At 35.1% G+C, this 14,747-nt stretch overlaps 1 protein-coding gene across 15 annotated transcripts in view; it reads right to left on the bottom strand.

Annotated features, from left to right (window-relative positions):
- RPAP2 (RNA polymerase II associated protein 2) overlaps window positions 1-14,747 on the bottom strand; it is a 108,391-nt gene that overhangs the window by 74,915 nt on the left and 18,729 nt on the right. For all 15 annotated transcript variants that reach the window (XR_006336051.1, XR_006336052.1, XM_043878895.1 and 12 more), the window contains exons 7-8: window positions 5,591-5,626; window positions 2,793-3,723 (exon numbers count right to left, since the gene is read on the bottom strand). Coding sequence is in view for 13 of the 15 variants with exons in the window: in XM_043878895.1 (XP_043734830.1) it covers window positions 2,793-3,723; window positions 5,591-5,626 (967 nt within the window). In the remaining 2 variants the exon portion in view is untranslated. The remainder of the gene's footprint in view (window positions 1-2,792; window positions 3,724-5,590; window positions 5,627-14,747) is intronic.

The raw sequence follows: 14,747 nt of genomic DNA on the forward strand, positions 1-14,747 counted from the left end.
AATAGGTACTTGACAAAACAAACTATCCAAATGGCCAATAAGCAAATGAAACAGTGCTCAACTCAATCATCAGAGAAATGTACTATAACCTAACAGCAATACCATCAGAACGGTAAGAAGTAACAATATCAAGTATTGGTGAGAATGCAGAATCATGGAATCTGTCAGAGTGAGAGCAGAAAATACAATGCAGAACCATTTTGGAAAACTGTTTGGCAATAGTTAGTATAGTTGCATATATGTGTACATGACCCAGAAATTCTAGTCCTAGATACAAACCCAACAGAAATGCATACACATTAAGAGAGATATATACAAGAAAACTTCGTAACAGCATAGTTCTTAATAGCCCTAAACTGGAAACAGCCTAAATACTCATTAACATTAATAAATTATGGTATATTTATAGAATGGAATACCATGCAGCAATAAAACTATGAATTACAACTATATGCAACACCTACATACATAATGGTTTTTGTTGTTTTTTGGCTACACTGTGCGGTTTGTGGGATCTTAGTTCCTCAACCAGGGATCGAATGCTGGCCCTTGCAGTGAAAGCCAAGTCCCAACCACTGGACTGCCAGGGAATTTCCAAGGACTTCCCAGGTGGCGCTAGTGGTAGAGAACCCGCCTGCTAATGCAGGAGACATAAGAGATCCAGGTTCAATCCCTAGGTCGGGAAGATCCCTAGAGAAGGGCATGGCAAACCAATCCATTGTTCTTGCCTAGAGAATCCCATGCACAGAGGAGCCTGGCAGGTTACAGTCCATGGGGCTGCAAAGAGTCAGACATGACTGAAATGATTTAGTACATATAGCACAATGTTGCATGAAATAAATTATATACATAGTGAATCTATTTACATATAGTTCAAAATTGGGAAAACTATGCTATTGTTAATAGTCATTAACTCTGGAAAGAGGTAATGATTTGTAGGAGACATACTGGACCTTCTGGTTTATTCAAATTTTGTAGCCTGGGTAGTGATTACACTGGTATATTCACTTACGATAATGCAATGAGCTGTACACTTACAATTTGTGTTATACTTCAAGGAAAGAGGTTTAAAAACCGAAGCAATCAAATTTAGGGATTAATTTTCCCTTTGTAAGGCTTATAAGCATAAAAATGATATAGGCATAAAAGGCTGTACAGCTGAATGGCAGAGATCAACGTTTCTCCAAGCTTCATGTAAAATTTACGGATGCTGTCTAATAATACAAGTATACTGCTTGGGTAGGTAATATTCTATAGAAATATAAGAAACTTCTGAATTTTTTACTGTATTTTTAAATATAGTAAAATCTTTTAAAATCTCCAATGTGTCATTTAATTTAGAGCCATATTTACTCAGAAATCTTTAGTAACAAACTTCTGTGCTAAAAACAAGGTTATCACCTATTTGTCTTCATGCCAAATTACTTCATTTCCCAAACTACACATCAACCAAAATAGGATAATGGAAATATTGAAAGACCCCTGTTAAATCTCAGTGGCATACATCACTTTCTACATATGACTATTTACATATAACTGAATACCAATTATATGTCAGGTACTGTGATAAATCCTTTATATGCATTACTTTTAAAACTCATGACTTTTGAGCAAGGGAAGCCATTTACAATCCCATTTACAGATAAGCAATTAGACTCAGGAGACTAAGTTTTCATACAGCTAGTAAATGAGAGAGCAGATATTCAAATCTAGGTTTACCCAAATGTGCTCCTTCCATTTTCTCCTATGTCCTCTATTTTCCCAATATGTCTCCTTTACTAAGTCATTTCATTCATATTTTAAGTGACCATGCTTTCCAAATATTAACCAAATATTTCACTATTCAATTAGCAAATTTACTCCCATAAATGTTCATAGTCCCATTGGAAATAAAACACAAAGATACACAACCTATGTAGAAATCAGAAAGCATATACATCAGCAAAGAAAAAAGAAGTCTTTTCAGAGTCTAGATAGTCCATGAAAACTAGGTTTTAAAGAAAACTTTGTCCCACAAATTTCTACATTAGCGAAAAAAGGTTAAATGTCTATGAAAATTTTCTAGGACAAACTTATTTTGAAAATAATAATGCTAATACTGGGCTTCCCTGATAGCTCAGTTGGTAAAGAATCCGCCTGCAATGCAGGAGACCCCGGTTCGATTTCTGGGTTGGGAAGATCTGCTGGAGAAGGGATAGGCTACCCACTCCAGTATTCCTGGGCTTCCCTTGTGGCTCAGCTGGTAAAGAATCCACCTGCAATGCGGATCCCTGGGTTGGGAAGATCCCCTGGAGAAGGGAAAGGCTACCCACTCCAGTATTCTGGCCTGGAGAATTCCATGGACTGTACAGTCCATGGGGTCACAAAGAGTCAGACACGACTGAGCAACTTTCACTTTCAACTTTCAATGTGAATACTGGAGATGGCATTTTAAACCAAATGATTAAGGGAATCTTCTTTCTTAAATTCTTTCAGTACTTTTCTTCCTGCTCTAAGGTTTACTATGGTGATTGTTCCATATATTAGCAGTATGGAAAAATCATCATCATTAAGGGACTTCCCTTGTGGTCCAGTGGCTAGGACTCCACCCTCCCAATTCAGTGGGGCTGGGTTTGATCTCTGGTCGGGACCTAGATCCCACATGCTACAACTATGAGTTTGCATGCCGCCAACTAATAAAAAAAGATTCCTGCACACCACAACAAAGACTGAAGATCCCACATGCTGCAGCTAAGACCTGCTGCAGCGAAATAAATCAATATTAAAAAAAAAAAATTGTCATTAAGACATACCTCTTCTGAGTCTTGTGATTTGGTAGTTTCTTCATTCAAAACATATCGTCCTCTATAAAACTCCCTGATCCTTAAATTTAATGTTTCAGTTTCTTTTTTCAAGTTCTCATAACTTGGCAGTGGTTTAATGGCTGTATCTGAGGCTCTAAATTGTAAAGACTCATCCAAGCTGTTCAACTCCTGCAAGGCAGGGGAATGACCATCTGGGTCAGAGTTTGTATCATCTTCATCAAGCTCTTCTTTAACCAGAGGGGTTGAGGAGGATTTTAGACATACAGATGCATAATTCTGGCCATACAAAAACCTCAAAGTTTCTTCTGTCTTCCACTCAATCAAAGTCTCTTTCAGGGTTTTAAGTAAGTTTGCCTTTGCAATTTCAGGGCACACCTGCAATGAACTGGAAGCTGACCCAGAAACTTGGTTTGATTTGGCAAATTTCCTCTTAAAATGCTCCGCACTTTTCTTACTTATGCCTACAAGAGTTACTTTTGAACTACTGTATTTAATATCAGAAATTTCTGAAGCTTCTAATTTTTCTTGCAGAGAACTATTTGAAGAAATCTGTGTATTTACATTCTGTAAAGGAAGTTCACAAGCCGTAGCTTTCTCCCAATTATCTAATCTGCAATTGCCTAACTGCTCAATGACATCTACTACTGTTTGCTCTTTGCTTTCATGTTGAGAGTTAACTTTTTGACCAGCTTTCTTTTTCATTATGCTTTTTTTGTGCAGCTGTGGCCTTATACTCGTTGCATTTGGTCTGTTTCCTGGTAGAATGGAGGAAACAAAGTCTTGCTCATTATCACTGCTACTATCACTATGAGTGCTAGAAGAACTAGATTCATAATGGTTCTCAAAATGGCCAGGATTGTCAATATCTGATGTTTTAATGGCTTTGCTGCATAACTGTATTTCTTCTCCAGAAGGACCACTGTTGAGAGAAAGAAATAAAAACAACTGTAACACAATAACAAAATGTCCCAGAGAATTTATACTTTGTAACTTTCAAGATAAAAATTTTATTCCCCAGGCAAGGCTTTATTTATAAGCCAATATTTATCTAGGCCTATATATACATACACACACATTTCAGAAGAAAGTTATAATTCTGTAGTTTCTCTACATATTTGATATAGTTCTCTTTCCATCTTCTTCCCTTATCTTTTCTCCTTAATCATTTTAAAAGTGTTGTAAGAGTTGAGCAAAAAGAAGAAAAACAAAACAAAAAATCAAACCATACCCACACAAACAAAATCCCACAAACCAACACTCGATAATTCCATCCTACTGAATTATTCTGACTTTTTCTCACTCCATTTCTGTAATGAATCCAGTTTTTTTTAAGGTTTCTTTTGATAATCTCATTACTGGTTTCTCAAAAAAACACACAAAAAACTGTAGGAACTCTGTTTAGATTTTGAATATTTAAAAAAAGATGTTTAAACATTTTCCAATTCTGGCTGATGGTTATGTAGAAAATTGCATTAAATGAAAAATATAAGAAAGTCATTCAAAAGAAAAAGTTGGCAAATCAACATTAATCAATGAAAGATACTTGAAAGTCCAGAATTAAGACACAAGGATAATAATTAAAGACAACAGTTTTCCCTTTGCTTATGTTACTTTAATTTTCAGATTAGGTTTATAAAAGATTAAAAATATGAAAGAGTAAAGGCAAAGAGAAGCGTTGTCTATACAAACGAGATAGATGAGGGGAGGAGATCAATTAACCTTAAGCAAATGCACAAAACAGAACTTTAAAAGGTCAGGATGGGAAGGATTCTGGGTCAAGAAGTACTGCAAGAGTCATGAAAAGGTATATAGGACATCTACTTTTCACACAATTTTTCTGTAAACTTAAAACTGCTCTCCAAAAGTGGCTACTGCAATTTTTAAAAAGGTTTTTAAAATGAGATAAAATAATTCAGCAATAAACAAAAAAGCATGCTTGGGGAAAGTATAAAAGAAGAATAAAAGCAGAGTTGAAAACAAGGTTCTGGATGGAAATGGAGAAAAAAAGATAGTAAGTTTATTCAGTATCAGGTAATAGTTTTTAAGCTAGAATTTAGCCTAGACAGTCATGAACTGTCTACTGTAACTGAAGTACAATTTCAAAAAACTTAGAACAACTAAATTTTCATGTATACTTTCTCTTGGAATTGTAAGGTAATTAATCATATTTTTCTTTACTATTTCAAACCCATAAATTGAAGATTTATATCAATTAAAAGAGCATCTCACTTGTGCTCAGTTCCGTGTAACTAAGGTTATTAAGTCATAACCAGGAAAATTACTCTGGAAGGTAAAACGGTGCGTTTTGAGAGACGATCATGGCTGGACAAGCAATGTCACTAGGAAAGTTTAGGGGAAAAAACTCGGAATTTCTATTAATGCTTTAAACACTCTTTCAAATAATTAAATAACTGATACATTAATGTTTTGAAATTCTACAAAATAAGGCCATAAAAACCTTTCAACAAATGTAATTGGCACAATTTGGTTGACAAAGAAGCACAGTATCTCAGATGGAAGCTGTGTTTGTGTCGTATTTCAACAGGTTCAATTAGACTTCCTTGGTAGGAACAGCTGTACAGTAAATCATACAGATCAAACACATCATCTTACCATCACAAAAGAAAAAAAGCTGTACAAGGCAAATATTTCTTTGTGTGGGCTAGAATGGGCATTTACATAATGCACCAGCACAGGAAGTCCAAGAGTTCATATCACCTGGTTTACTCTTAATGTTTCTATTAACATGAATATACAGAAGGTAAATGATACTGATTCAACCATACCTTTGTCCTTCCTGTAGCAGCTGAAAATCAGGATGTCTGTAACAAGAACACAGGAATAAAAAATTGAAAGCCCTGATATATCAAACACTTGAAAGTGGTTCATTATAACCACTTTGCATAGACAACATAACAAAAAAGGAAACAGTTTAAATTTTTTTATATAAAATTTAAAAAAAAAAAATATAAATGACAACATATTGTAAAACTCATCCACAAGAAATCTGGATTAATCTTTTTTATCCAAATTTTCTCATATTTCTGGACTAAGTTCTACAAGCCCAAAGAGTTTCCCTCACTAACCTGCTAAAGTAAATCTCTCCCTTCTCTAAATTTCAGTCATCATTGTCTTTACAGTTAATACACATTAATCATGTACTCTTCTATGACCTAATACAGAAATTTTATCTAAATGTCTTACTTTTCATATGTTTAAGTCTAGTTTCTTAACTAGACTACAAGCTTGTTGAGGGCAGAGATTATTATAACTCTCCTGTATTTTGTTTATATAGTCAGTAAGACTTTTTGCCTTAATTGATAAAGCAGTTGTACTGCAGCATTGTTGTGGGATATGTAGGTCAGGTGATTTAACTCTAGGAAAATTTTGCCTTGTAATATCAAAATCACATTTAGCTGGGCATCAAGGATATCAAAAACAGGAGGAAAAAGTTCTTACAAAGCCAAGTACAAAAGGAACCAATACAACAGCAAATGAGTTCAAGAAAATATGAAAACTCTGTAAAGTACTACAGAAGTACTCAGAAAAAGTACATTCTAAAAACTACAAAGAACTAAATAAATGGATCAGTATTCTACGTATTTACCAACAGATTCAGTCTTGTCAAGGAGTCAGTTCTTCTCAACTCGATATACAGATTCAATGCAACTCCAATCAAAATCCCAGCATATTATTTTATGGATATCGACAAACTGATCCTAAAGTTTTTATGGAGAGGCAAAGACCCAGAATAGCTAACACAATACTGAAGAAGAACAAAGTCAGAGAGTGACACTTCCTGACTCCAAGACTTACTATAAAACTACAGTAATCAAGACAGGGCAGTGTGGCACTGGTGAAAAAGAGACAAGAAAGATCAGTGGGAAAAAACAGAGAGGCCAGAAGCATCCCACATGGATACAGTCAATAGGTTTTTGACAAAGAAGTAAAGGCAACACAATGGAGAAAATACAGTTGTTTCAAAAAATGATGTTCCACGTGCAAAAAAATTATTCTAGACAGAGACCTTATACTCAGGCATGATCCATGAAAAAAGAATTGATGAGTCAGACTTTATTAAATGTTTCTGTTCTGTGAAAAATACTGTCAAGAGAATAAAAATATAAGACACAGACTAGGAGAAAACATTTGCAAAAGACATATTTAATAAAAGACTGTTATCCAAAATATCAAAGCCCACTTAAAACTCAACAAGAAAACAAACTCAATTAAAACATGGGCCCAAGACCTTAACAGATACCTCACCAAAGAAGATAAACAGATGATAAATAAGTATATGAACAGATGCTCTACACCACAGTTCATCAGGGAAATGCAAATTTAAAAAATAATGGAAAAACAAACAAAACAAAGAGACATCACTATACATCTTTAGGAATAACCAAAATCCAGACCACCAATAAGATCAAAAGGTCTGAATGTTTGTGTCCCCTCATCACCAAATTCGTATGTTAAATCCTAGCTCAATGGGACAGTATTAGGAGGTGAGCCCTTTGGAGGTGATTAGGTCACAGGGGCAAATATTTCTTGAATGAGATTAGTGTCTTTATAAGTGAGGCCAGAGAAATCCCTCCCCATCCTACCACGTGAGGCCAAAACCAGAAGTCTTCAACCCAGAAGAGGTCCTCACCCAATCACACTGGCACCCTGATCTCAGATTTAAAATCTCTATAGCTGTGAGAAGAAATTCTTCTTGCTTATAAGCTACCCAGTCCATGCCATTTTGTAGTACCAGCCTGAACAGACTAAGACATGCACCCAAGAGCTCCCCAAAGCAGATATACAGATGGCACACAAGCATATGAAAAGATGCTCCACCTCATGTGACATCAGAAGTGCAAATAAAATAATGAGATATTACTGAACACCTATTATAGCCAAAATCCAGACAGAACACTAACACTATCAAATGTGAAGAAAAAGAAATTCTCATTCATTGCTGGTGGGAATGCAAAATGGTACAATCACTTTGGGAGACATCTTGGAGACATCTTACAAAAACTAAACATACTCTTTACCACACAATACAGAAATCACACACTGCGGTATTTACCCAAAGAAGTTGAAAACTTATGTCTACACAAAAACCTGTATGCTATGCTTACAGCAGCTCTATTCATATATGTCAAAACTTGGAAGCAACCAGGACATCCTTCAGTAGGTAAATGGATAAATTCTACAGTAAATTCAGACAATGAAATTTTATTCAGTGCTAAGAAGACAAGAGCCACCAAATTATGAAAAAACAGGGAAAAAATTAAACGTGTTAAGTGACAGAATCCAGTTTGAAAAGGCTACATACTGTATAGGACTACATACTATATAGGACTCCAACTATATGACATTTAGAAAAGGTATAGCTATTGGGACAGTAATAAGATAAGCGGTTATGTAAGTTTGAGAGTAGGAGATGAATAGGTAGAACACAAAGGATTGTTAGGGCTATAAAACTACTCTGTATGATAGTGTAACGGTATCTTCAAATCATTATACATTTGTCCAAACCCCAAACTGTTCACCAAGAGTGAGCCCTAGTGTAAACATGGGTGTGGGTGATAATTATGTGTCAATGTAGGCTCATCTATGTAGGCTCACTTTGATGGGGGATACTGATAGTAGAGCACGTTAGGCATGTGTGTGGGCAGGGGCTTTATGGGAAAATCTCTGTGTCTTCCTCTCCATTTTGTTGTGACCCTAAAATTGCTCTAGAAAACAAAGTCAGTTAATAGGGAAAAAAAAGAGTTAGTACAAGGAAATAGGTGTGCACTAAAGAGAAACTAAGTCACTGAACATAAACTCCATTTAAAAGGAAAAATAGGGCTGCAATGAAGGTAATAGTGCAAAGAATTTCTATTTTAAAAAGTGAAACTAAATAGATATATGGAATCAGAAGTCATTTGAGTTATGACATTTAAAGGCTGCCAATCAAAAACATCAGAGTTGAAAGTATTATTCTATATAATTAAACATCATAGCATCAATCATATATTGCCTAGATAATCCATTCATCTTTTGTTTAGCATACAAGGCACTGTAGGGGATGGATTCATTGCCAGTCCTCTCCTTAGTTATGGGAGACACTGCTAGCTGATCAAGTTACTCTTTCCCATTAAACATCTAAGAACCACCCATGAGCATACATTCCTGTTCGAGAGATTCCCCTACAGTTCAGAAATTCCCCCAAGACCAATAATAAAAAATTCAGAAGAAAAAGACAAAATAAGGCAATAATCAGAGAGTTCCCTGAGAATAAAAATTTAATCTATTTTTTCCTTTCCTTAGTCCTTCAGTCAATCAAGGTGTGTCCTTTTGCAATCATCCAAATGATCCTGTTTACCCTGCTTCTTCCCACTCATGAAAACTCTAGTCACAAGAGCTACCTTGGTTCGGTGTTACTCAAAGAAAACAAATGACACTGCTTGGATGGTGACAAGTCTTGACTACTCCAGCGGATATTTATAACTCCCATTAAGAGCTTTTTTAGCATACTAAATAATATGCTAACGTCTACAACAGAGTGTTTTATTGCCTGTTGACTACTTCCTCCCACTTCCATTTGTAGTTTTCTCACTCTTCCTATCCCACATCCTTGCCCAAGTCTCCTAGGCTAAAATTATCAAGGTCCAGTACTATGCAGCTGTCTGGCATTTGGTTCTACACCGGGATATGAGTATCAGTGTAGGGGAAAAAAATGTGTATAGACACAGTGATTCTCAACTAGATTCTTGTACTAACTAAATGGCTAACCTGTAAATACAGGGTATATTCCATCACTCAACAAATTCCTCCAAAAATAAAATTCTGAAATATTATACACATGGACTATACTGGGTATGTTAAATAATATAAAGAATAAGTTTCTATTTTTAAGGACATTACAATTTAGTAGGAGGAAAATGCACATTCTGAGAGATTTACAAGTAACCATCCTCATGAGAATGATGTGGCTACTGCTGTCATCCCACGTTACAGATAAAAAGGCTGAGTACTGAAAGACTGAGTAGCGTGCAGAAAGTCACACAGCTGCTAAGTGGTAAGCCCAGGTATCAACCCAGCCAGCGTGGCTCACAAGAACTGCACTCTTGCACCGTATAATTCAACAGAATATGTAATAAGTACCCTGAGAGAGAGATGAGTTGCTACAGGAAATTAAGAGAAGAAAAACTTCCTGCTGAGCCAATGATGACAAGCTTCAGATTCAGCTGTGTCTCTAAAGAACAATATAGTTTATATGTAAAGGCGTTTGAGGTGAATCCTATGAATTTTACAGGGAGGTTTTTTTTTTTTTTTCTTTTCACTTTTTATTTCTGGACTGGTTAATTTCTTTTTCTTTTAATTGAAGGATAATTGGTTTACAGAGTTTTGTTGTTTTCTGTCAAACCTCAACATGAATCAGCCAGAGGTATACATATATCCCCTCCCTTTTGAACCTCCACAAACCTCTCCCTTTTTTCTCTTTCCTTTTGGTAAGTTACCAAGGTTAAATCTAGCCTATTTCTTAAAAAGAAAAACACATAAAAAACACATATACACACACATAGAAAACAACTCTGTCCTTGAGCCATATAACCCTCTCCCCTTTCACTGACAGACTTCTTTAAAGAAAGCTACACTCATCACTTCCAATCCCACTATCTCCTATTCAGTCCTCAGCCCTCTGCCTCCTGATATCTGTATGCATTACTCTACTAAAATGGCTCTTGCTAAGACCACAAATTACCAGTGTTGCTGAATCTAAAGAATAATTTTCAGATTTTTTTCCTTTTTAAAGTAGAGGAAGAAGAATTAAAGGAAGGGTTTGCAAAAGGAAGAAAATAGGAATAAATCACAAATCCTTGGTGAGAGGAGAATAGAATCGGGAACATACAGGGTACTATATTAGCAATGAGGAGGCAGAGAAATGAGAGAGTATATGAAGAAAATAATGAAGGAGATCCTGGTGGATGTCCTCAATCATTTCACTTAAGTAGTAGGTTGTATCTACTAGGAGTTGGGGGTGGGGGGCTTCAACACTTAAGGAGAGGAGAACAGGTCTGAACATATCATAGTCATTAAGAAAGAAGAAACATGTGAGCACACTGTTGAGACTAGAGAGAATCAACTGGAACAGGGCCACAGGAGTGTAGGCTTTGGCGCCAGATAAATCTGGATTTAAATCCCAAATCTATACACATGAGCTAAGTGTTCTTGAGTGAGTCGCTAAAGCCTCAGTTTCACCATCCATAAAATGGGTACCAATACTTCCCGAGTATGTTGTGAGGATTGAAATAAATGAGACAGCGTATCTAAAGTGCTAATGGTCTTATTTGAGAATTTTACCTAATAATCTTGAGAAACAGGAAAAAAAGGATGACTGAATTTTGGGAAGGTGGACACGGTAGAAGACTAAGGGAGAAAGAATCTGGGATTGTTTGAGAGGATGATATTACAACTGCTTACCATGGAGCTCAAGAAAACAAATTTAATGAGGGTCTCCCACCCTAGAAGAACAGAGCTAAGGTAGAGACAGAAGGTCAAAATGAGGTCACAGAGCACACTCAGGAGTGACAGCTGTAGATGAGATAGAGGTTGTGGTCAGAGACGGGAAGCTCTTATTTCAAGATCTTGGAGGCAGAATAGTTCCAAATAAGAATAAGGTCCAAGTATGGCTGAATCAAGAGTAATACAAACGTATACATTATTCTAAATCATGAAGATAATTTAAGTAGTCCTATGAGACATCTCCAGCAATGCAACTTGATATTTTTTGAGAAAAACACTAAGAATTAAAAGAAAACGCAATCTCTAATGAATGGGGGAAATTAGCATATACTGAGTGCTTTTTATGTGGTAAATGTTTTTAAAATTGTGGTTAAAAAAAAAAATATATATATATATAAAACATAAAACTGGCCATTTAAACTGTTTTAGCAATAGTCCAGTGGTATCAAGTACATTTACATTATTGTACAACTATCACCATCCATCTCCAGGACCTTTTCATTCTCCCACATTTTCTGCTACGTGGCTCCATATATTATATCATTTGATCCTCACATAACTCACAACTTTATTTTTATAGATGAGGAAACTGAAGCTCTGAGGAGTAAAGTGATCCTTAAGGGGGTTCCCAAGATCACTACATGTCTCAAGCAGTAAATCTAAGATTTGAATTTAGGTCTTTCAAAGCCTAAGTTCTAACATGTTGCCTCTAATTAAAGCCAGAAAAAGGAACCCCCAAAGTTGTGATGAAACTGTCTTTACATAACCCCTTCCACATGAATTCAATATACTTCATTATTTTCCTCTCTCGTTTCAGTTTTCTGACTTCATGTAAAGAAAACTATATTGAACATTGTTTCTAGATGCTTTAGGAATGAACTTAATACTCTGATTTCCAATCTATAAAAGGGCGAGTGGTACCTGACACTAAAATAAACTAAAATTGAGTTTAATGAGGACAAAAGATTCCATATAAAACTTTGGTTTTTGCTATGAGCTGTTTTAGAAACAAGGTACCAAGTCACATTGTTCTTTCTTTTATGTTTAGATGAAATTCAAAAGCTTTTTGTTAAAAATACCATTTCTCTTCAATCTAGGTACCTTCCATTCCCTTCAAAGTTTATGTTGTCCTGAGACATTTAACCGAGATAATTTCAATTTTAAAAATAAGTAACCATGTTAAAGAATACTTTCAAGCTGGTTCTCCATAAACATATTATTTTCACTAAATTATAAATTAGATGATTAACTGTAACTTTACCAAAGTAAGTCTAAAACTAGAAAAAGCACACCAAAAGACCTTGATGTGTGTGTGTATATATCACTTAGAATTATTATAAATAAACCAACGGAAGGTGCAGACTGCAATTCCCTCCTGTGGTGGGAGTTTTTCAAATATGTTAAAAGCTGTTTCAGAGAGTTTTTATTCTGTCTACCAAGCAACAGAGGTGGCTGTTCAGGAAGAGGTTATAGAAGTTGTCCTGCAGAGGTTTTAGGCTTCCGCACCTCTGAGATTATACCGTGTTTATTGCCAAGAAACATGTGTGAAAACCCCCTACGCTGGGCCACATGATGGCGCTTTCAGCTCTGTCAGCATTAACCATTTACCCCAATTTCATCTTTTAAATCAAACTTTGATTCTAAACATTTGTCTTTCCTCTTTAGCTTTAACTCCTGATTTTTTAATTACAATTTTAGAAGCTTCCCTCCTTCAAAGACTTGTCAGAGCCTCCAGTTAACCACAAGGTTTATAAATATATAATATTTATAAAACTATGTAATATTACTACCTAAAGGAGCATGCTGTCTCAGGAACAAAACTGTATGTGGTCTGGTTCTGGCCACCAAGTGTGTGAAAATTTTCTAACTCACAACATGTGAAACCTCACACTGTGTCATGACCCAGGCCATCTAGGTCAATGTTTTGTCTCTGACAGGGCATCAGGAGCCTTTCTGTGTAAAGCACTGCTGCTGTCCACGACATTCAAGGCATACTCCAGATATTTTTACCTTAAATAACGAAAAAGAGGGAACACAAAACCTGTAAGACCCTTTCTGACTCTAAAGCCTTAACAGAAATATGGAGCTAGAATTCATGAATTTGTCTAAATTTTTCCTAAGCTGCTTTATACATTTTTACCAAGGTGGTAATGAGTTTATTATGGTACAAAATAATATTTTATAAATTTTAGGAGATAATATAGGCTTTAGTATTTAAGAATCTGGTAGATAGATTAACATTAGCTTTCACAATAATGTAAGAAAAACCAAATTGAGTCAAATTTAACATTCTATTGACAAATGGTAAGATCGTGTCTCTGAATATGTAAATTTCAAGTTGTTTGGGACATACTATAAAATATAAAATATTCTTGGTTTTTATTCATAATATAAAAACTTTAATTCAGTCTTTTATCAGCCTTCTACAAGACTAAAGAATTTTAACTATTTAAAGTCAGTAACTTTTATTCTAAACTCTTAAATGAGACAGACTTCCCTAAAAGGTAGTATAAATTTCCCTAGGCTTAAGCTGATATTTTTAATTTTCATCATTTTTATAAATGAGACAATTCTTATCCAGAAAACTTTCAACTATAGCAGCAGTGACTGACTTAGAACTGTAAAACGTTAAAATGAAAGGGATCTAAGGTTAAATGCAAGTTTCTACTTTACAAATGAGGAAAATGAGGTTCAATGCTGATAAGACTTTCCTAGAATAAAACAATACTAAAATCCTAAGCTGGATTCAACAAAACAGTGCTCTGCAGATCAGGACCAACCAATTAAGGAGGTTGCTACCAGCATTTCAAAAAAAGCAACAGAGTAGAAAATAACAGGCTTTCAAGGTAGGGAGGATAAAAATGATTTCATAAAACTTTTTCTTCAGTTCTATGTATGTGTTGGATAAGGTAAAATGGTCAAAAATTCTGGAAATCGTTCATGAATACAGAGAAGAAACAAGTGGTTGCCAGAAGGGAGAGGGGTGTATGTGTCGATGAAATAGGTGAAGGGGATTAAGAGGTACAAACCTCCAGTTAAAAAGAAATAAGCCATGGAGATGTAAAGTACTGCATAAGGAATATGGTCAATAATACTGTAGTAACTTTGTATGGGAACAGATGGTTACTGGACTTATTATGGTAACCATTCCATAATGTATGCAATTATCAAATCACCACGAGTACATCTGAGCCTAATATATAACACTATATGTCAACTATATTTCAATCAAGAAGTCATTACAATAAAATATCTAATTCTTGAATGGATTTTCAAATTTATTATTTTTAAATTATAATGAAAATAGCAATATTAATAAAATTATAACTTGCAATTATGGTGACATAGCTTATTTATTACAACTCATTCAAAACTAATAAAAATATCTCTGTATTAAATACTAAATGTTAGCTTTTTTTTTAAAAAAAGCCATTTTTTGCC

The sequence above is a fragment of the Cervus elaphus genome, chromosome 20, assembly GCF_910594005.1.
Source record: "Cervus elaphus chromosome 20, mCerEla1.1, whole genome shotgun sequence".
Classification (NCBI taxonomy): domain Eukaryota; kingdom Metazoa; phylum Chordata; class Mammalia; order Artiodactyla; family Cervidae; genus Cervus; species Cervus elaphus.